The sequence below is a fragment of the Pleuronectes platessa genome, chromosome 9 (assembly GCF_947347685.1).
Source record: "Pleuronectes platessa chromosome 9, fPlePla1.1, whole genome shotgun sequence".
Lineage (NCBI taxonomy): Eukaryota > Metazoa > Chordata > Actinopteri > Pleuronectiformes > Pleuronectidae > Pleuronectes > Pleuronectes platessa.
In genome coordinates this window covers 10234052-10257481 of record NC_070634.1, presented here as the reverse complement: position 1 = coordinate 10257481, position 23430 = coordinate 10234052, and the positions used below count along the sequence as shown (strand labels likewise).

General features: G+C 42.5%; 1 protein-coding gene across 1 annotated transcript in view; it reads left to right on the top strand.

Moving 5' to 3' along the window:
• The window catches only part of ncanb (neurocan b), a 129352-nt gene extending 115829 nt beyond the window's left edge, over positions 1–13523 (top strand). Inside the window, exons 15-18 of the mRNA XM_053430699.1 lie at positions 1896–1978; positions 3218–3362; positions 11782–11964; positions 13387–13523. Of these exons, the coding sequence (XP_053286674.1) occupies positions 1896–1978; positions 3218–3362; positions 11782–11964; positions 13387–13523 (548 nt within the window). The remainder of the gene's footprint in view (positions 1–1895; positions 1979–3217; positions 3363–11781; positions 11965–13386) is intronic.
• Positions 13524–23430: the final 9907 nt, after the last annotated feature.

Below are 23430 nucleotides of genomic sequence, written 5' to 3'. Positions count from 1 at the left end.
TTCAAGTGAACATGTGGAATATAAAAGTTTATGGAATTTACTATAGCGACAGGTGGGCTAATGGAAACATTCTATTGGTTGACTCTGTGAAGTTTAATTTGTATCCATCTTAGCAACTAAAGATCAGGAGAGGTCCCCCTCTGGTTTTACCTTGATTACATCTTCGTCTTTGTGAGTTTGGATATGCACTCCTGATCAAAATCTTAAGACCAGTTAAAAAATTGCATGAATTTGCATTTTGCACTGTTGGATCTTAGGAAGGTTCTAAGTAGAGCTTCAAAATGCAAAAAGAAGAAATGGGAACAAGAGCCCAAAAGTTGTGAGCAGGCAATTTATTGAAAACAACAACATCAAAAGTTTTAGACCACAGCCTTTAAAAGCCAAAATCTGTGCAAAGTTTAGACTTTGCAAGGGAGCACCAAACATGGGACATTCAAAGGTGGAAGAAAGTTTTATTCTCTGACGAGAAAAAATGTAACCTTGTTGGTCCTGATGTCTTCCAACGTTACTGGCATGACAAGGAGATGCCACCTGAGATGTTTTCTACGCGGCACAGTGGAGGGGGCGCCATCATGATCTGGGTGCTTTTTCCTTCAATGGAACAATGGAGCTCCAGGTTGTGCAGGGGCGTCAAACAGCAGCTGGCTATGTGGAGATGTTGCAGCGGGCATCCCTCATGACTGAGGGCCCTCGTCTGTGTGGTAACGACTGGGTTTTTCAGCAGGACAACGCTCCAATTCACAATGACGTCTGACCAAGACTTTTTTCCAGGAGAATAACATCACTCTTTTGGACCATCCTGCATGTTCCCCTGATCTTAATCCAATTGAGAACATTTGGGGATGGATGGCAAGGGAAGTTTACAAAAATGGACTTCAGTTCCAGACAGTGGATGCCCTTCGTGAAGCCATCTTCACCACTTGGCGCAACATTCGCACTAGCCTTTTGGAAACACTTGCATCAAGCATGCCAAAACAAACTTTTGAAGGGATCAACAATAATGGTGGAGTTACTCATTACTGAGTCAGTTTTTGACACTTTAATTTCTGTTTTAGGATTTTTTTTTTTTAGCTGTGGTCTTAAACTTCTGATCAGCTGATGAACAGCCTACTTCAGTTAAATTGTTGTTTTCAATAAATTGCCTGCTCACAAGTTTTGGGCTCTTGTTCCCATTTCTTCTTTTTGCATTTTGAAACTCTACTTAGAACCTTCCTAAGATCCAACAGTGCAAAATGCAAATTCATGCAATTTTTTAACAGGTCTTAAGATTTTGATCAGGAGTGTATTTATAAGATATGTATTAGCAGATTTAACCCCTGCTTACCAGTCATGCTTGCCTTTGTGCTGTATTCGTAAAAACGCTGTTGCCCTGTAATGAAAGCAGATACAGTGCATTAATCATGATGTACATTAAGCATGTCACGTGAATGTGTCACTCAAGCTTCTGTCTCCACTGAGGTGTCCCATCATTACATCTCTGTGGAGTGACAGAGGGACTGAGACCTTCCATGAGACGACATATTTCGTGTCCCACAGGATTTTTAAATATTGTTGGAATTTAGTCTGCTATTGTTTTGATAATACATTTTTAATACCCAATTGATTACACCTTCTTCCTGTGCACTAGTTTAACTGCAGCTAGATTGAAAATTAGCATCAACTGTTGATTTCAATAGGATCAACTGCCTGAAGAAACCTGATTGTCGAATCTCTGTCTGAGAGCTGCTCATTGAAAGTCAATTTAGACTTTTCTTATCGCTTTCATACTTATGATATTTTGACTTATTATTGACCTACTTTATGCCTTTTAATGTCTGGGCGTGTGTACTTGATATGTTCAATTTTCCTTCTCTGTAAGTGTGTATTCATGTCTCTTTTCATTACCTCTCACGCAGGGCTGAGCCACGACAACACCTGGATCGGATTAAATGATCGAACAGTGGAGGACGACTTTCAGTGGACCGACAAGATGGACCTGGTGAGGAAGCAGCTGTGACAGTTTTATTTCTGTTAATCCCAGTGGAAGTAAAAGAAAACCAGATATATATATTATTGCAGCTTGAAAATCCCTCACAGCAGTTTGTTGGAAAAATATACTCATTAGAAGAAAGTGGTTGCATTTACCTCTGCACAGAGTTCTATTCTCATTTCCCATGTTTACATACAACCCAAAAAGATCACAATGTTAAAAGAGGAAAAACAAAAGAGGAAATTGGGGAATAAAAATAAATACAGAATTATCAGTATTTCTGTACAGAGCATTACAAAATGTAGACTTGCAGAAAATATGGTGTGTGAATATTATAATTACAGTTCAAGAAAGAGGGTAATACTTAGCCTGGATGCCAGACGAATTTAGCCCCGCCCACAACATTTTAGGTCGGGTGGTTCGGTCTGGAGTCGCTCCGTTGGGAAAAAATTATGCCCGACCGGGCCAATCAGATTGTCAGGGCGGGCTTTATACGATGATTGACAGATGATCAACGGTAACGTAATCAACCACGTCATCAAAGTGCCCTTGGGTTGAATTCGTTTTCAACAAACATGCCTGCCGCTGGCGAGCTGAGATGTGTAGATGCTGCCATTGAGTCTGTTTTAGAAGACATCGACAGCGCATTCATTTTGAAAGAGGAACACAGAACGTGGAGGCGATGCCAAAGCACCGCGCTAATCCCTATCGCCCCGGCGCTTGGCTGTTCACAACGGACACTGAAGCGACGCTGAACCGCCGGGCAGCGCTAATAATATCACCCGTTGATCCAGTAGATCGCTGCACGGCTTTGTGCCAGTCACACCGGAGGCTGAAGCACCGCGCTGCGCCAAGGCTGCCTCGCGGTGCTTCAGCCTCCGGTGTGACCGGCACAAAGTTTTAACATGGGAGTGGATGGGAGCCAGCTGTTATTTAAGGCTTGGCGCTGCGCTGAAGCGTCCGGTGTGAACCCAGTAAATAACTCACAATGCGTTGCTTAGCATACGTCACATACTACGTTGCTCTGATTGGTTGTAGGTCTATCCAATTGAGCGAGGAAGAATTTTACTTCCTGGTCAGTTGAAACACGCCCCATAATCACAGCCCAATGGAGCGGTCTCAGACTCACATTCTGACTAGAATTGTGAGTCTGACAACGTCATGCTAGGTAATACTGGCTTCTCATATGTATTTCTCTAACCTTGTGTGCTTGTCTGTGTGTCTATGTGTGTGTGTCTGTGTGCGCAGCAATATGAGAACTGGCGTGAAAACCAGCCAGACAACTTCTTCGCTGGAGGAGAGGACTGCGTGGTTATGATATCTCATGAGAACGGCAAATGGAACGACGTGCCCTGCAACTACAACCTGCCCTACGTCTGCAAGAAGGGAACAGGTGAGATGGAGCCGATGGAGGAGGAGAGAGTGACACTGTAGAGCGCTGCTACTGCTGCCGGTGGAATACCCATAAAGAATCATGTGACAGAAAGGGGATCACACGCTCGTGGGACTTAGCAGCTGACGCGTGTTTCAGTCTCTTCTACGGTGCAGCACAGAGACTGACAGCACCTTCAGGTGGTTCTGAACATAATGGGCGGTGTCATATTTAACATTACACAGGTCTCTGCGCACTGAAAGAGACGAGCAGAGCCTCTTCAATCAGTGCAGGTACTTCAGAATCATTCTCATTATCGCTCTGCAGCTCTGCTCCTTCCATCTGTCATCATCCTCCAGCTCGACGTCTCCACACACTCCTCACACGAGGCTCGATATCGTCCTCCAAGTGTTGAGGTTGAAGCGTGTCGTGTGAGGCAGAAAGCGAGACACACTAGCTGAGGCTTTGTTTTCATTTGGGCGACAACGTAAACGTGTTAGAGCAGTTACACTACCTGCATGTTCACGCCTCGTTCCTGTGGCAAATCATCGAGAGCTCCAGTCTCTCCCCTGTTTGTCCTTTGTGACACACAGAGTTACCAGTGAGAGTCATATTCAGGAGAGTTGTAACTGTTTGGAGAATGCAAGCTACTTCCTTGGGCCCCGGCCCCCAAGAATGGTTAAATACGTCAGTGCACATGCAATGAACATTTTGTGGAGATAATGACACCATGGTCAGAAACCCCCCTGATGAGGCCCCATGCCACTAACTCTCTGCTAAAAGTTGTGTCAAGTTAGAGGTTTGGTTGAAGTAGAGTACGTCTAAATGTGTGTGATGTGTCTGGGATGGTGGTGGAGGTTTGCACTGTAATTTATGTATGTGCAAAAAATTCATTTTGTTTATAATATTGGTATTAAAACAATAGTCTGAAGTTTTTAAAAATTTGGTTTTGTAGCATGCATGTCTTGGGAGGGGACTCTTTTGTCCTGGGGCCCCGGTCTACCTTGAAACACTGCTGGTCATGTTTACATTAGATAGAACTGAACCTTTCACTGTGGTTTCAGTGTCTCGGATGAAGAGCAGTACTTTTCTGGCTGAATGATCATTTTCATGATGGACATCATCCAGGTGTTGACAGACAGAGCTGGCACACAGTTGGAAGTTTAGAGGTGCATGAGAGCTGCAGCAGTTCAGTAACTATCTCCGCTTCATGTCCTCTTTTGCAGCTGCTCGCTCTCAGTGCAGGAGCCAGGCCACTACCTGCTCCACTGAGAGCATACAGCTTATTTTTGCGCCACATTTGCATACAGGTCAGAGTTATGACCAATGGCATTAATACAGATGTATTTATAGCCAAGTGTAGATGAAGCTGAAATACTGGGACACAAGAAACCACTAGTGCCTGGTCCCCCCCCCCCCCCCCCCCCCCCCCATTGTTCTGCAGCTTGTAATGGAGCAGCTTTTGGTTTTAGATGTAGATCAAAGCCTGTTTTCTTCACACTGCTAAAAGTTTTCACTTGATAAAAGTAAAGTGTCTTTTACTCCTATCAACAAACTTGTGAGTGGACGCTTCATATCACACAGCAAATTAACAGGTCAGCATTCATAGTACAGTCATTGTACAAAATATCATTGATCATGATTAATACTATTCGATTAAACAATATAGGTTTAATTCACAACAATTTAGTTTTGGCCTCATGTTTATATTAGGTTTGAATACACTGCAACAAACCTGACAACAACCATTATGTTAACGTGACTCAAAGCCTTGAGCAAAGAAACGTGAGCGTTTTCACAAATCTGGCAAAATATATATATATATTTTTTTTAAATGTTGTTTAACAGAAGTGTCAAACCTCATATCCAAGGACCCTTCCCCCTTTCTATTGACTCACACACCTGAGGTCACAGTTGGAAGATTCCCACGAAGTAAAGTTACTTGGCAAATGTGTTTTATTCTATGTTCTTAAATAAATGAATTCCGTAATTTACGGAAATGACTTTAGTGCAGTGAATATGGGACTATTCCAAAACTTCCACTTTCATCTATATGTTGTCGGTAGACGAGGATATTATTCTACTTGACATCAGCTAAATAATCTCTTTCATGGTCATTTAAGCCTTTAGTACGAATAGCGCAAAAATGGAAACTAGAATGACCCTCCACCAAGGCCCAACAGTTGCCTAGATTTATTCAGGGCTGCACCACATTGCACACACTCATAGATATCAGTTCTCCAGGTATGGCTGATGTTTTTCCATCCAGGTCCATGAATTATCCCCTGAGAAATCAGTGTCCACATCCCTGATCCGGATCCACCCCAAATGCTGGTTTAAGTGGGTTGAACCTGAATTCTATAAATCGAACTAGAATATCTTCCATTGTTATACCTAAACTTTTAAAAAGAGCCTGAATGTTAAAGCCTCGGACTCCTGACTGATGTCATAATGTTAATTGGAACAAATGTGCATTACCAGATGTTTTGTCATCAGGAGCCACAAGTGCAGAGATGTTACTTGTGAAGCCTCAGTAGATCCTGTTCTCTTCTTACATGAAAGCAAAGGTATTTCCCTCTGAAGCTCAGTGTTGCACCACCTGTGATGCACACCATCACGAGTCCCCAGCATCCTGCCCACCTCTAACCTTAATCAGTCACTTACAATTACCAGCATCTTTTCATCGCTCCGCCGCCCCGGCTCCCCATCAGCCTCTTTTCCACTCTCAGTCACCCAATGCAATGTCCTGTCTTATCAGTGGAGCATTCCCCGACTGATTTCTATTGCTCGCGGCTCATCTGATCTGTTTGTCTGCTCATCGCTGCCCCCTGGGACTGATGGCGGGCGCTTTAATCAGTCATCCTGGGGCCAGTCTGGGCGATGTGTCACGCAGATGGTGATGATATATATATATATATTATTTTCATATCACTGAAAAGAGGTGAGAATGTCATCTGATGAGACGATAGTGGGAAAGACTCATCATGCAGATTATTTGTGCAGACAAATTGCCCAGGCCCCCGAATCATCAATCACACACATATTAAACCGGCTGATTTGGCCTCACCCTTGATTTTCTGGAAGGAAAAAGATGAAATTGAAAGAAATTGCCCAAAAATCTTTTGATTGAGCCATCCTCCCAGTTAAATATCAAGTGGCAGAAGTTTCACTTTCTGTTGTACACATTTTTTCCCATCATTGAAACGGCTCTACAGACCAATCAAAGTCCGGAGTTTACCCAACTTTGTGACATTTTAACTCGGAACATTTTCTAATTAAATAAAGATGTTTCAACATTTAGACGCAGTATTCTATTTTTTATTCAACATTGAATAAGAAAGTAACAAAATCGTTGAATAGAAATAAGCACAGGCTGTTCACATGTAGATGATAGTGAAAAGGGAATCACAGTTTTCTGCCTTTGAGCTCTTCATGGCGGATGTGGGGGAATTAAGCTGCAACTGAAATTGTGAAAAAAAAAATTGTGAAATGATTCCATGGTTTTGATGGTCTATTTTGTACGGAGGGAGGAAATCTAATTTTTGCATGACATTCTCAGCTTCCTCTCAGAGTGCTTTAGGAATTGACACGCACCAACGTGTGTATTTGTGTGTAATGTGATCACTGTGGGATACACACATATAACCCTGGCTTTTCTCAAGTGCTTTTTGACATAAAGGGGAACAGCTATTTTCATTTCGGTACAAGTTACCTAACCAGCTGGAGGGCATGCTTGCAGTGTGTGTCTGTGTGTGTGCGCGCATAAAAATGATCCTAATTTGTTTATTAGTGCTGATGATGAGTTGAGGCTCTTTTCATGCGGCTGCTCTTTACTTTGGCTTCAAGCTTTTGAAAGACTTTTGATGTCCTGATTATTTTTTTGGGAGATAATATTTGATGTGGAGATACTTTCAGGTGATCCCTTATGTATGTTGTCATAGTTCCTTTTTTATTTTGACATGCACTTCACGTGCTGTTCCGCCTGTGTCTAGTTGTTGTGGTCACTTTAATTCCAACTGTCTCCACCTGTTCTAATGTGTTCCACCCTTGATCCCTGCCTCCCTTGTGTGTGTAGCCTCTGTGCTTCCATTTGTCTTTGTCAGTTTGTCTGTTCACATCTCTGGATTTCTTTGTGCTTCAGTTGAAACTGGAGTTTTTTTCAGTTGTTATTTCACTCCCCTGCAAGTCTAGAAACGTGCTGCATAAATGGTTCATTTTACCTGTCGAACCATGGTCTACAACAACATGCTGTTATTCTAGACATTTATCATCAATCATCAATGTTCCAGCTGAAGACTTGTTTCATTTGAACTTTACTACCGAACCCTAAATTGCCTCTGACAATGTTTGAATGGTGTGTGATCGTGAAAGCGCTGGGTATTGAAGTTTAGGAATGTGTTTGTGTGAATGGGTGAGTTCAACTTGTACAATAAGGGCCGGTCACACAAACATGGACGTAGCAGTGGTGAACCTTCGCCTAAAGTTCAATTCCAATCTGTGTAAGCGAGGGGGGAAATAAACATTGGCCTCCTGTGGCAAAGCAGATCCACAGTGTGGCTCCGCGTGGAGTTCATCTTTGGTGAACTTTGATCCACGATATTATCTTCGCATTTGCCCTCAAGCGCTTCAGTGGTCAACACGTCTGGAAGAGAGCCGTGTTTATCTTCTCTCATATCAAACTGCAGCTGCTTCAGCAATCAAAAACTGTTTACCTTCCGGGTGGAGCTCCTCACTGGATAAAGCTTGGCTCCTATTTATAGAACTGAGCTCTGATTGGTCCCTACAATATTATTATGTATAATAATAATATTATATAATAAAGTACTTCTCTTTGTTTGCTGGTTTTTGGGTGATAGACCGATCAATATACAGCAGAACCTGTGGACACTGGAGATTATAGCTGTGGTTTTTGAGCCATGTTGGATTTACTTTGTTTACAATAATCTAAAACTCCAGCGTTCTCTGCCTTCCTATCCCTCGCTATCAGTTGGTCTGAGCTGCTTTCACCGGCACCTCAGAAAACAAACCTACACAAACAGTGGTGGTTTGTTTTTTGAATTTTTATTGTTTTAATAAACAAGACAGCGTTTGTCCTCATCCACTGTTTCCATGAGAGACCGACTCCCAGTAGTGGGAGACTGCACACACACACTTTCATGTGTCGGAGTCGCTCTAACGTGATGCCGCTAGGTGAGCAGATGCTTTGAGGCCCACGGAGAGGCGCAGAGAGGAACCAGCATCTCAGTGCCGGCAGCTGTCCCAGTGTCTCTAACTCACAGTGACTTCATCCTGCAGACACAGGCCTGCACTGACAGCAAGCCCTTCTCCCAGTGGGTTGTTCTCAAGTGTACAGCTGCTTTATTGTGTGTGACCTGCATGGAGGAGCGACTTCAAACTTTAGATAAACCTGAAGTCACTGCTAGAATTAATAGCACCTATGATATTAGTCAAAGTAACATATGAAGTGTTCTCTTGACTCATGATTTAGATCTGTTTTTTACTTTTGGACAAGAAACTCCTCTTTTCAGCTTCTCCCCTTCTTTACGATCTCTGACTCATGTCTCCAGCTCACCCAGACGTCTGTATTCCTACATTTCCTTTTTTTAAATTGAGCTTATTACTTGTCTTGTTCTTCAAAAGTTGGGGTCCACACACTTTTGATGAGTGTCCTTAGGGTCGTAAATAGAATATTTAAGGCCTCTCCAGCAGCTTATTACAGCGCCTAAAACGATTCTTTATTCCCAAAAATTACATATTGAAACGGTCTGTCATGAAAAATTCGCCTCATTGCCTTAAAATGTTACTCTTAGCTTCCTTCCACATTTCATGACTTAGATCTGTGAATATATTAATATGGCCCCTGCTCTCGTCCCCATCTCCCCCCCACCACCACCACCCTTACAGCTCACCAGGTAGTGAGCCCCGCCTACAATTTGACAGGGTTGGTTTCTTTGTGACATCACAAACTCTGGTTGTCTGAATCCAGTTTTAAAAAAAATGGCATTTGTTTAATGCTGTGTTAAAGTTGAGATAATCATGGTGCTGACTGGTTATTTTTCTCATCATAAAAGGCATCAGGGGGCATGTTAAAAAATTAGATTTTCACCAGAGAGGGATTTTAAATCTGACACTGTCTGTGTGGCTGTTGCATGTGTGACACACTTTACACTTTAAGTCAAAGCTTAAAAGAAGGAAACGTGGCTTTGGAGAATTTTTGGAGAGTACATTATTATTGGCTTTTTCTAAGAAGTCAAGGTCCTCTCTCACAGCTTATTCCTCCAAAGACCTTTCCTGAACTAAAGACTCATAAAATCATGGCTCCATTTGCCTTTGCTTGAGTTTAGTGACATTTTCTTTAATCCCTTCTTCAATAGATTCCGACTTCCCTCGCTACCGCGATGGGAAATCGTTCACAGTGTTCACAGGTGAGGGCTAATGGAAAACTACCTCTTTAGCCTTCCATTTGCTTTGAGTCAGACGTGGTCTCAAGTGAAGAGGGAAGTGCTTATTGCCCCTTCTTTCCACAACACATTAAACTGTAAATGTGGCACTAAACCTTTCTTTAGCGTTAATGACACTGCTTTCCCTTATTAAGAATTTAGGAGGTATTAGGACAAGGACAAGGGAATTAAGAGGGACTGTAAACATTCTCTGATCAGCTGGTTTCATTTTTGGGCTTATTGAGTCAGGATGGTGCACTGGTCCAAATTGGCTTTACTTGGGAATAGTAGAGGCAATGTTGTTTCATTACCATAGGCCACATTTACTGTATGTGTCACAAAAATTAAGGCAAAGTTTCAAGAGAAACATGAATTGTTTTAAGATTTCCTGTTGAAATCTAAATGATACAGGTTTAGTGGACATTTGTGGGTATTATTCCATACAGTTGGATTTAAGAAGTCTAAATATTGGTGTTTTAATGACGGGGACAACGCTGAAAACTGTAATTAGCATGATAGAATAAATTGTCGCCTTATTGAGACTGTATAAAAAGATGGACGACATCATAGCTCCCATGAAGTTAAACCAAATCACCTTGATCGCCCCCTGGTGGCTGGTTGCAGCATAGCCATAAAATCCATCTCGTCCATGTTAACAGATAGGACATGAGCCAAATTAATACATTGAATAAATTACTTCATGTTGTTTTTATCACAATGTTTGTTGGGTTGGTGATTATTTTATTTTTATTTATTTATTATTTAGTTATCTGAGGCTTTAAAAATAGGATGAAATGTGATAATTGACAGCTGAGGCTGACTCAACATTGGACTAGCATTTGTAAAGGTGGGACCTAGATACCACAGCTCCTCACTACTATTGCATAGACTCCAAAATACATTAAAAGTAAAGTTAAAGTTAGTATCTGGGATATGTAAGCTCATAACATACTTAAAGAGAAGCTGCTAAATTCCTGAACATGGCAATCAATTCGTATATTACTTCCCCTTCTACTTTTGCTGCTCTAACCAGTCAAAACGTCTGCTGTTAGATTACAGATCTGTGATTTTAAAAGCATTTTTTATAAGGCCTGATGTTTGCAAGGCTGTAAAGGTTCAGGTTAGCATCATTTATTCAGAAACCAGAACAACATGTAAAGTGAAAGATGGACCGACCTTCGACAGGGAGATAAGGAAAACTGTGAATATTGATCAAACAACTACAGAATAAATAAATAAAAAGAAACTTATTGTTAATCCTCTTCCCAATGTTATTTCAATTAAATATATATAAAGCCTTTTTGTTTGTCGTCTCCACAAAGACGGTGTAAAAATGATAACACACATTCAATGTCACAACGCGACCTGCTGCTCAGTTGAAAATATCCTCAGCACTGCATTGAAAATGGTGCTTTGTCCTCTTCCACTTATTGTTAACAGTGAGCTCAGCCGCTTCAGTGACTCATAAAAGCTTTTTGGTCCATAATTTTCAAAATGCAGGGAAATGGACATTTATGAAGCAGTCTTAAAACTCAAGAGCATTTCATAATGGTGGCCTTTAGCTGAATGATTAATATCATACTGTATACTACCATCTAATATACAATCTCCCGCTGCCGCCAGTGAGTAGAGACTGAAAACATCTGTGGGGTTCTGACCAGTCTTTGTCCAGAGTGTCAGTCCTGTCTCCGTCTCCTCTCGTGTAGAGATTTCTCGGTTTCTGCTCCTTTCTGTGTCCAAAATGCTTTTTCTTTGACAGGCGCGCACCCAAACAATGTTTGTGCTGTGACTGGTTTTCTAAGGGAAGTTTCATGTGTCCTTTAAGTGCAGATACACTGAAATATTTTAATTAAGAAAGGTAATCAGAAGAATCCAGGTAAAAGTCCTAGTCATGTGGGCTTCAACTCCACCTCCTTCATTAAATGTATCTTAATCACGCTGGAGGAAATGGACAGAAGTGGACAACCTGAATAATGTTCTCCATTTCTCTGCCCCTACAGTGCTTTGTGGAGCCCCTCCCCCTGTGGATAACGCCTTCCTTATTGGTCGTAAGCGTTCCCACTACGACATCCACTCCGTTGTGCGCTACCAGTGCGCCGACGGCTTCCTGCAACGCCACGTGCCCACTGCTAAATGCCGCGCCAATGGCAAATGGGACCGACCCAAAATCATCTGCATAAAATGTGAGTTTTACACGACGTGTTTTATTTTTTTTCAGAGAGCAAGAGGCAGCGCAACAAGACTTGAAGCAGTATTTCCATTTGTTAGGTCATTTTCACATTTACACTTTCTTCTTATTTTTAGCGTATGCACCACCTCAGGTCCGGGAGGCCAACCTCTTACATTAACTGCCCTCGGGAGCTGCTGTCACCGGTGCATTCAGGCTTCCAATCCGTGCTCTCATTATTAATAATTGTAAGCAAAAAGATAACTGTGGTTGCAGACTAAATTAAATCCCCTGGGCTCACTTAGAAGTGGTAGAGTCTTCTTTGAAGTGATTCATGCTTGAGGTGGAATCGTTTTTTCTGCAACGGCTTGACCGTCTATGGAATACAAAAGCTGTGACTTAAAAACTAAAAATACTCAACCACAGTACAGTGAAATATTTTCACTGTGGTTGAACAATATTTTTATACTTCATGTCATTTAAGAGCTTTTGGGGCAGATGGAGTAAAATCCTGCAGAAAATATTCTCATATCCGCTCAGAGTTTTTTAAATGGAGCAAAATGATGACATTACCATGTCACAATAGAAGCAACCACTTATTTTAGTGCCGTGCAGAATCTAAAATCAGCAATAAGACAATTTTATTATGCAGCTGTTTTGCACGCTATCTCCTTTGAGCCTTGAACTACTCTTAAAATAAATGTGTTTTTTTCCAGAATGTTTTTAAAGCACTCACTCTGACTATAACAGAATAGAGGTCATAACTTTTCAGCATAATTTCTTGCCTCCTCAGAGATATGAGGGGTTGATGTATATAAATATTCAACAAACCGGGCCGTGTATTTCATTTCACTGCTCTCACAATGTGACAGTAATGATGAAATACTGGAATAATGTAGCCTCTGTTCAAAGTGATAAAGATTCCTTTGCTTATGACTCTTTATCTTTGGAGTTGTTTTACGGCCTGGAGTTATAGCATCATTATCATTCAACGCAGATGACGTTTCTTTGTTGGCGAAATCTGGAATGGGACAGAGCAACCTAATTTGGCAGTACACCCCAGGAACAGGCTTACGCTGCGGCTGTGAGTGGGTGGCTGTAGCTCAGTGTGCTCTTGCCAAAGGCGCCCAGTCGACTGAACGCGAGATAAAACGGATTCTTTCAGTGCGGTGGAAACAGTTAAACCATCTACAGACAACACGTGGTTTCGACCTTCTCGGCTTTTAGATCCCTCTCGTCTGCACCTAGTTTCACCTCTGTCCGACTGTCTGTCTGAATGCCTCTGATGCCTGTCAATGATTCATCTCGCTCTTGCATCAGTTTTTTCCACTTTCATCTCATTCAAGCTCCGACATGTTTCTTCAGATAGATAAATAAATAAATTGTCCCTGTCTTTTTATGTTATTTCACTGTCTTTTTCCTCTGCTTGCTCCTACAGCCCGGCGAGCCCACCGCTACCGGCGCCACCACCACAAGGGAAGGAGGGAGCGCAGGAAGCACAAGAGGCACGGCCACAGAGAGGGGGGCCACCACGGAGGGGAGGCGGGCCAGGGCCACAACCACGTCCACTTCTGAACCAAAACATCCCCTTTTTCCTCCTGAGCTGCCGACTTCAGTTTGCCTGACTCCCTCTTGTCCACATTTCACAACCTTACAGCCCAGAACTCTCTACCCGAGCCCCCCTCCCCCAAACCCACCCTTCCTCCCTGCACTGCCCTGCCCTTAGCTCCGAGTCAGCCTGTGTCGTCGTTGAGTCTGAGGCCTGACAAAGCGCTGCCAGGTTTCACCAGGACTGAGAAACAACTCCCTTTATACTCTTTTTACTTTCTTTTCCCTCTTTTACTTTCCCGTCTTGACCTGTCTGTCTCTTGACCCAGTTTCTCTCCCTTTCAAGCTCAACGATGACCTGAAACATGGGGCTACGCTGACCTGTTTTTTTGAAAAAAGAAAAAAAAGAAATACCTTTGAGATCCACAGCGAACAATCTGCAGAGAGAAGTGGTTTAGTACAACCTGTAAATAGGGACATCGCTGAAAATGCCATATCAAAATCAGACGAGTCAAGGAAGTTTGAGCCTCATGTCGTTGACTTGAGCATTTTGTCTGTTGAACACGTTTTCTTTTTTACTGACTGTGTTTCGTTTCTTGACTCTGCTGCTTTCGGTTGGCTCTTTGTAAGACATTGTATTTGACTTTAAATGACACGGGGAGTTCTCCTGCAACATATCTGATTGATTTTCTTCGAATAGGAGGAGCAGCTCTAATTGTTTAATTTGATTGTTAGCGTTGTATCTTATTGTCGGTGTGAGACAGTTACTTTAGATCAGATGCTAAACCCCCAGAGGAGAACGGAAAAATGCATCACATCTCAATTCAGCTTCGCACATTACACATCAGTCACTGTTCAGATGTGTCGATCTCGAGCGTCTCTTGTTGGGTCAGACGTCCTCAGCTGTTGTCGTCGATGGCTAATCTGAGCGATTGATGTCAGTTTGTCAGAGCTTAGCTCAGTTTTCCCATATTTGCTTTGTCTTTTCTCATAGTTTGTGCTGCTGCAGGAACATGTGCTGTGAATTAATCAAGCTGATGCAGCAGGATCAAGTTCATCTCATTCATCCCTCTTTCTTTTACCTTGTTTGGTCTGATGACAAGAATTTATGCCGTCAGCTGTGTGTAGTACAGAGAAAGCCTCATCATAAGTCACGGGCAGCACAAGATATGACAAGTTCGATAAGAGTCTAATTCAGGGACGCTTCAGGGCCATGATGGCCATCATTCAATTCTATCAGTCAGGTTGAGAAATGTCTTGCATTTTTTAACACTTAAACTTTCATAATTTGTTCATCACATACATTCACATATTTATATATAACGTTCAAACTTAAAATCAGTAATAACACTGATGAGAGCAGTGAGAGAGAGTCAAAAGGGATGCTAAATAAAAAAATATATTGAGGCAGCGTTAAATATTAGATTAAACTAATTTAACATAACATTTTTTACAGTACTCTGTGTTTGTGTGCGTGTGTGTTTGTGTGTGTGTGTGTGAAGTTGTACTTATGAGGACCATTTTAAGCATAGACCTTACAAATTTAGGGCAATTTGGGAAAGACTGCTCTTAAGGTTAAGCCCAATTCATGCTTCTGAGTCGACCAGCGTTGTGGCTCCAGTGAAGCCTGAGCGTAGACGTGTTCCCTACAGGGAACTCTACCCAGTACCCTGATGGACACCTCCCAAAAAAACGACACGCCGAGGGCGATGCAGCCGCAAGAGCTGTGATTGGTCCGCTTGGTAGCATCGTATTTCCAGCAGAGAGTATTTTCTGAATCTTCTGCTTTGCCTCAATCGGTTTAAATGTTGTACAGACCATCTCCTCCAATGTCTTTGTTTGTACGTATGTGTGTGTGTGTGTGTGTGTGTGTGTGTTTGTTTGTTTGTTTATGATTGAAGATGTTGACAGTGGCTCCTCAGTGGATGATGATAGAGAACGGCAGCGGAGATTTAGACTTCCCCAGCAGAGGGAGTCTCGCCGCTCTCACACCTGTGCTTGCTCCTGCTGCGTGTCCTGCTTTAAAGAGGAGGTCGAGACGTCTGCTACAGGCGCTCTGCTCTCTTTTCCCCTCCATTTTACTGCCGGCTGAAATTGCTGTTTTCTTAAACCCAGCACTTAAGGTTGGAGCTCCCGGGATTATATCCCAAACACTGACTCCGACACTTTTTATCCTCTATGATTCTCCAGCTCGTTCTGCTTTTTCCCCCTTCCACACCTCTTTTTATAAAGAATACATTTTCTTTTTACTGTCACTGTCTTTTTACAACTGAAAAATAGTGGAAGTATGGATAAGATAAGCACAGTTCAATTTAATTTAACCTGCTGTTTTATTACAAAGAGACTAAACGCAGTGTTTTCAGCAGTCTGTCAAACAAACGATAAAAATAACACTAAAGCAGAATTGAGTATTATAAAGCCACGTGAGGTAAAAGAAAAAAAAATCAATCCTGTGCACATTAATTCTCCTCCTTTGTTTGTCTCCTCTCACCTTGACAATGACACCAGTCTCCTGCATGGAGGGGGACAGTGATCCCTACACCTCCCTATCAGTTTAATTAATCTACCACATCACTAATTAACAAGCTGTATTATCTGCAGAGCCACAGAGCAGCGGTGACGGGGGAAGGGTTAGGGTGACGGACAGGAGGTCCAGAGAACTGTCGCAGCCGTCAAACCACCGTCGTCTCATAGATGTCAGACTGCCGGGGGCCTCTTCTTTTTGGGGAAGATGGATTGACCACGGGGGAATGATGGAAAGGGGCAGACAGGAGGAATTCAAATCTGAGCCGATGCCCAGAGACAGTGCAATTAGAGATTCATTAAAGCTCAGCACAAACTTTCTGAAAAAATGATTTGATGAAATGATAGGGAAGTAGAATCAGGCTGGAAAACAGTAGCGGAGACAAGTTGGAACAAAATTAAATGGAGACATCACAGCCATCACAGTTACACTTATTGACCTGTTGATGAATCTACTTTCATGTCTTCGTCTTGGCTCTACAGAGATTATTAGGTCTTGAACAAAAATACCACACATTTATGTAAATCCTCAGCTCTCACTCAAATTGATTTGACTGATTATTGTGTCTATTTGTAAAGTTTGACCTGACATCTTCCACCAAACCATCAAAATAAAACGGTGTGCTGTGGTGATGCTGCCTCCAGGGCTGTGTGGTATTTTCTGTCAGTTAGAGCTTTTGTGCGTTGTGAAGGCGTGAGGCTTTCTCAAAGCAACTCTCTCACAATAACACTTTAAGTAGCCAGTAGTAGTTCATCTTCAGATTTCAAAATGTCTGTCCCTCTTTGCTTTGACCTCCGTTCCCGCACCCTCTCGGTTTCCCCTCATCTCAAGTTGAAGCCCAGACAAAGCACACAGACAGCAATGAAAGCCTTTCGATTGTGAGTCTTAATTTCTCTCAATTAATCTCAAGCTGTGTCTCGGCCCAGCAGCGAGTCTCACACCTGAGGCGAGAGCAGCAGGTCTCTTCTCAGGCCGAGCAGCAGATTGTGACCCCGTCGTTCCCCTCACAGCTGAGGACGTCTGAGTTCAGCCAGGATGAGATTGAGAAGAGAGTGGGTTTGTGGTGTCTCTCTCGTCTAAACAGCTGAGGCAGGAAAACAGTAATGTTTTTGTGAAAGAATGTGTGTTTAGTTGAATCAGTGTGAAAGAAGTGTGAACAAGTCAGAGGATATTGACTGTGTGTGTGTGTGTGTGTTTGTGTCACAGCAGGTGGGAGCAGCAGCATTCTTAGTATTCTTAAACAAATAAAAAGCACAACACAACCACAATATACAAACAAATATTTTATATATGGTAGAGAAACACACGAATGGGAATATGGAACACTCACATTTCTTCAAGCATTACATTGAATATAGTAAAACATAAGAAGCCAATCCGACATCCTTAAAGCATTTACCTGCATGATAAACAGCTCTATGATACCTAAAGGCCAGATTTTCCTACAAGAAGGAGAGAGAGGGGAGATGTATTTTGTTTGCTGCAATATGCAACTTCACCTCTAGAGGCCACTAAATTCAAAATAGTGAGCCTTTAGATGTGCATGTGATGACGACACTCATAACATCATGCTAAAAGTCAGCTGTGTTTTTACCAGTTGGTGTTCTATAGACCATATCAAAAACCTGGAAACGAGCAAACTGCATTGTTCTTGTTCCTCTGTAGAGTGAGGTCACTTTGCCCTATAGAATCATTAAAGCTACTTAACATTGTGAAGGTTACGTTTGAGCAGATAAATCCATCCAGTACACTTTTCATCATGAGAATCACTCTCATTCGAGCCCATTGTTCCATCCAAAGCTTAACAGACCTACTGTGCTAAGTTAACGGTTAAGATCTGATTGGAGGGAGTTAGATTCAGACCCTGTGTTTAAGTCCAATCACAAACTAACTGTGACAGAAAGCTCAGAATCTCTTGTTTCCTACATGACCTGTAACGACTTTCCTTTTCTGTAAACCTCAGGCACTTGAACGCAGCACTCGTCGGGCAAAGTGGTAGAGGCTGTCGTCCTCAGCCGCACACAGGCAGACTATTGATTACATGATTAGCCCGTCTGTCTTTGATTCCTATTTAGTCTGTCGATAGCATCGACGGTACAATTGCGTCGATTGACCGCTGGATATTTTCTAAACGACAGGAAAACAGACTGTCATTGTTTACTCCGCTCCTCAGTGACATTTGACAGGTTCTACTCGACTATTGTTTATCTTCATCATCTCATATTCTTGTTCTTGTCTTCAGCTCATCAGGCCTTTCAACTCTCTCGCTCCTTTGTTTCCTCTTGTGCTTTGCTGCATCGCCCCTTAACTTCTTATGTGCAGTTGCACCCCTGCTGGTATTTGTGCGACACTGCGTCTCTGTCTAATGCCGAGTCGGGGCGATTCATCCCTGTCAAGAGAAAGGCTGTGTTCTGTTGGGATGGATGGAGGGATGAATGGACACATATTACTGTGAGCGACTGATTCATGAAAGAGACAAGCAGCAGAAATCAATAGCAAACATTCCGTCTCTCCTCTGTGATGTAAATACTCTGAAGCTCCTTCTTTCGATTTGTTTTAAATCCATTTAAACTCTGAGGTGTGTTTGTTGCTTAGCCTCCCTGGACCACGTTCATACAGCCAGTGAAGATCCAAAACCTGTCATCTCCCTCTTTCTGTTCCTCCCTCACACAGACACACACACACACACACACACACACTGCTGTTTTAAACTGCTGCATCAGAGCAACAGACCCGCTGGACAACACACGGTGCAGGAGAGCCAGAAGCAAGGTCACAGTTCACCGCACAGACCAACATTTCTTCTTTGGCTCTGGTCCCTGCACAACACTTCAGAATGGGTCTACTGTAGCTGTGTGTTAACCGTGAGCACAGACACACTATATCTGCGACTGGGCCCGTCTGCTGCCGTGTGAATGTGGTCCACAAGTATTTTTCCATATTTATTGATGTATGTTCCTATGAATTCCAGTCCTGTCATTGTATTATATTCTTTACAAGACAAGCGATCATTAAAGGAACCTCTTGTTTGGATCTGTTATCTGGCTCCATTGTGTTGACTTCGTATGGTTTATTTAAAGCCACAGTACATGTATGTGTGTTTAAAGATGCTGTAATGTCTTTAAAGAGGATCTAATATAATCATAAAAAGACAAAAAGAACATAACATGTGTTGTTAGTGTTTTTCTAATCCTAATCTGAAATAAATCTGGTTGTTTAAAAGAAAAGTACTCGCATAATATTTCGGAATCGGTCCAGTAGGTCGTTTCCACTGGCAGCTGCAACATGGCGGCAGTGGCTACAATTTAATCTTATGGGTAAACAGCGATGGCCTACAAAATGTTCACTAAAAGTTTTTCTTTCTTACAATTTTATGGTTATTTGGCAAGAGTTTGGCAACATTACACGTCTCACTCAACAAGTGGGGGCACTGTCTAGTCTCCTGAACTCCTCAGCTTGTTGTCTCTCTCTCTCTCTCTCTCTCTCTCTCTCTCTCTCTCTCTCTCTCTCTCTCTCTCTCTCTCTCTCCTTACGCATACTTTAATTTGTGGCGGCTCCTAATAAGCATTTAGCTTCTCAAATCCAAACTCCTCTCTCCAACTGTCACTCTCATTATGTTTCCAGCTCCGTCTTCCTGTAACAGCCCGAGTCTGACGAGACTTGAGAGTTAGACTTCTCGTTGAGTGAGACATGTTGTCCAGGAGATGTAAGTCATAATTCAGTTTAAGACCAGTTTAGCTTTAGCATGAATACTGGGAACGCAGAAGCAGCTAGCCTGGGTCAAACCAGTACAATCTGTCTAGAAGCTCACGTGTGAAAACAAGAAATCGCTTCAATTTGGAACCAGTTGCCAGGCAACCAGCTTAGAAGTGGAAGTTTCCATTTTGTACAATATTGTTGAAGGCTACAGATCTTGTGTCTGAAACAGAGTCTCTGTGAATGTAAGACAAATGTTGATTCGAAACTTGAAAGAAGAAAAACAGACCATGAACGTTTCTAAAGCCATTAAATCAAAGTTTTAAACCCAATGCAGCAGCAAGGCCAAACATTTGAATTGATCAAACCTTCATTCAGCTCCACACAGACATTTGTTTAGAATGATTATATCGACCACTTTGAATTTGTTATTCATTCCTTAAAGTGCATGTGAAAAACATTTGTGTTCTCCACCATTCAGACCTGTTCTCTCTTCGCTGTCTCCCTGGTTCTCTCTGCACAAAATCTTCGATAACTCACTAAGTTGCCGATGTTTTTTTTTACCGGAGAACAATCTGCGCCTCTCTGACCTTCATGTATTGAACGGATGCATCTGTAAATCTCTTTGGATTCAGCTGAAATATGTTTCCTCTGCTGCCAAGATATCAATAACACCAATACAATTTTCCTCCAAGTTTTTTTTTTTTTTCATTTTTATGAATATATTTCAACTCTCTGGCTGCATTCAAAAAGAGGAGGTCGCCAAGGGCAAGTCCCCCTGCAGCATGAGCGATGGAGTAGGAGGAAAAGAGGAGACGGACAAGTGAGGGGGGGTCAGAGGTAACGGAAAGAAGGGAGGAGGGTGAAAGTGGAAGGAGAGAGAGACTGACAGAGACCGGTTCTGAATACACCCACTGTTGTACAGTCTAACCTGAGAGACCTTCAACTCACCTGAACTTCCTCTGATGAGATGAATGTGAGAGTCTCTCCTCTTATCACTGAAAGGTTTCATTACCTCGCAGCTCCTGTAAAAACACAAGCACCTCTGTCTCTCTGTCGTTCTCTCTGCCTCTCCTTTCTGATATGTGAGTCGCTCGCTTCATTATTATTCAGAAACGACGGAAGAAGCCACAGTGCCGGGTTCCTGCTTTTCTGTCGACAATCAATCAGACTGAATATAGAATCTCCTTTACATCCTCTGCCTCTGTTCTTGCTGCCTCGCTGATGTTTTATTGTTTGCCCCGCTCAGTCAATTCCAGGAGCAGGGCTCATTAACGCTGCTCACCGTGGAGTTTCTCTTATTCACAGCTCAAAGTGACCTTCAGCTCTCCTCTGTTGCAGAGCAGTGGAAAGAGATTTGTTACAGCCACTTAAAGAGGCGCCCCCAAACGATAAACAGCGTGAGCCCTGAGATGGTTGCCTCCGAGGACCAGTGCGCACTTTTCCTTTAAAGTCTTTGTGAAGCTTAAAGAAACATGCCCCAGCATCCTGGAACTTCCTCATAACAACCAATGAAAAGATTTAAAAACATGCTATTGATAGTCCAGATTTGTCCTGGTTCTTGTTGTACAACTTGGCTTTGAGCTGAGCAGATAACTTCCAGGCGTGGAGAGACTGCTCATCATAACCTTGTTCCTGGGTCGATATCAGCCTCATCTGGCAGGCATGGCGAATCTCCAGCATTATCTCCTAATGACGCTGCCAAAGTTCAGGAAGATTAAAAAAAAGCAACCGGGGATTTGCATCATCTTAGAGGCCGTGGTGTCTCCGACTCAACCCCGACGCCGCTCTGCCTCCTCCTTCAACAGATACCGTCTTTATCTCTGACATAAACATAAGAGGCTGGAGGCACAAGGGCACTTTTATAAACTTTCTTTTTATAATTTTTTCTACTCCTCCGCGCACGCAAACACCAAGCTGCTTATCCAAATCAAAAAAGGATTAATATGCATCGTAACACTGTTTATCTCCATCATCTTTATTGCAGCCAGGTTGTTGAATAGCTTCACCCATGAATCTGCATCCACACACCCGCCCTAATTATGGCTGCAGATGGCGGCGCGTCAGCTCACTAACAGCTCCTTTTACAGTGTGTGTGTGTGTGTGTGTGTGTGTGTGTGTGTGTGTGTGTGCGCGCGCACGTGTGTTTGTGTGTTCGATTGCGTGTGTGTGTTTGTGTAGGCGTGTGAGTTTGTGTAAGAGGAGCAAAGCCAGCAAAAACATCAGTGTGAGCCAGGTCTTCCATACACTTTGCCTTCACACTCTGCTCTGCCAGCTGTGTACACAGAGAGCAGTGTTTTGTTGGATGACCCTGACTGACAATATTGGAAATTCTGCTTTATCAAGCAGATTTAAGCACATCTATCAACACAGTACATTTATGTGTATTTCACTTGAGTATTCCAATGTTGTGTTTCTCACTCCAACTTTGCCACATTCAAGCCGGTTGCAGTTGCAGTGGTGAAACATTTGTCCCATTTCAAGTCTTAAATATATTTATAGATGAAAACAAAAAAGCCTCCCCTCCATGAACAGCACTCAAGTTGAACCAGGAGAAATGATCAGAGAAGGAAAACATTTGACTAAAAACTGCATAATGGTATGTGTAAAGGATTTGTCCTCAGTCTCACTTAAATCATACTGAAAAAACAGCCTTTTTATTTATTGCTTTGTAGCTAATGTAACAAACACACTAAAAATACAAGCACTTTGAACTTGTTTTACTTTTTATATACATTATATACACTATACATTGTTAATGTGGTAAATGACTATTCTAGGTGGAAACATCTGTTTTTTAATGAAATATCTACATAGGTGTATAGAGGCCCATTTCCAGCAACTATCACTCCAGTGTTCTAATGGTACAGTGTGTTTGCTAATCGCCTTAGAAGACTAATGGATGATTAGAAAACATTTGAAAACCCTTGTGCATTTATGTGAGCATAGCTGAAAACTGTTTAGCTGGTGAGAGAAGCTATAAAACTGGCCTTCCTTTGAGCTAGTTGAGTATCTGGAGCATCACATTTGTGGGTTCCATTATACTCTCAAAATGGCCAGAAAAAGATAACTTTCCTGTGAAACTCCCCAGTCTATTCTTGTTCTTAGAAATTAAGGCTATTCCAATGCGAGAAATTGCGAAGAAACTGATAATTTTCTACAACGGTGTGTACTACTCCCTTCAGAGAACAGCATAAACGGCCTCTAACCAGAGAAGAAAGATAAGTGGGAGGCCCCGGTGCACAACTCAGCAAGAAGACAAGTATACTAGAGTCTTTAGTTTGAGAAATAGACGCCTCACAGGTCCTCAACTGGCAGCTTCTTTAAATGGTACCCGCAAAATGCCAGGTTCAACGTCTACAGTAAAGAGGCAACTCCGGGATGCTGGCCTTCTAGGCAGAGTGGCAAAGAAAAAGCCATATCTGAGACTGGCCAATAAAAAGAAAAGATTGATATGCGCAAAATAACACAGACATTGGACAGAGGAAGATTGGAACAGGTGAAAAGATGCTGGAAGAGTCCTGACGCCATCTGTCCAGCATGGTGGAGGTCATGTGATGGTCTGTGGCTGCTTTGGTGCTGGTAAAGTTGGATTTTAAATATGGAAGGCTATCACTCCATTTTGCAACGCCATGCCATACCCTGTGGACAGCGCTTGATTGGAGCCAATTTCCTCCTACAACAGGACAATGACCCAACGCACATCTCCAAATT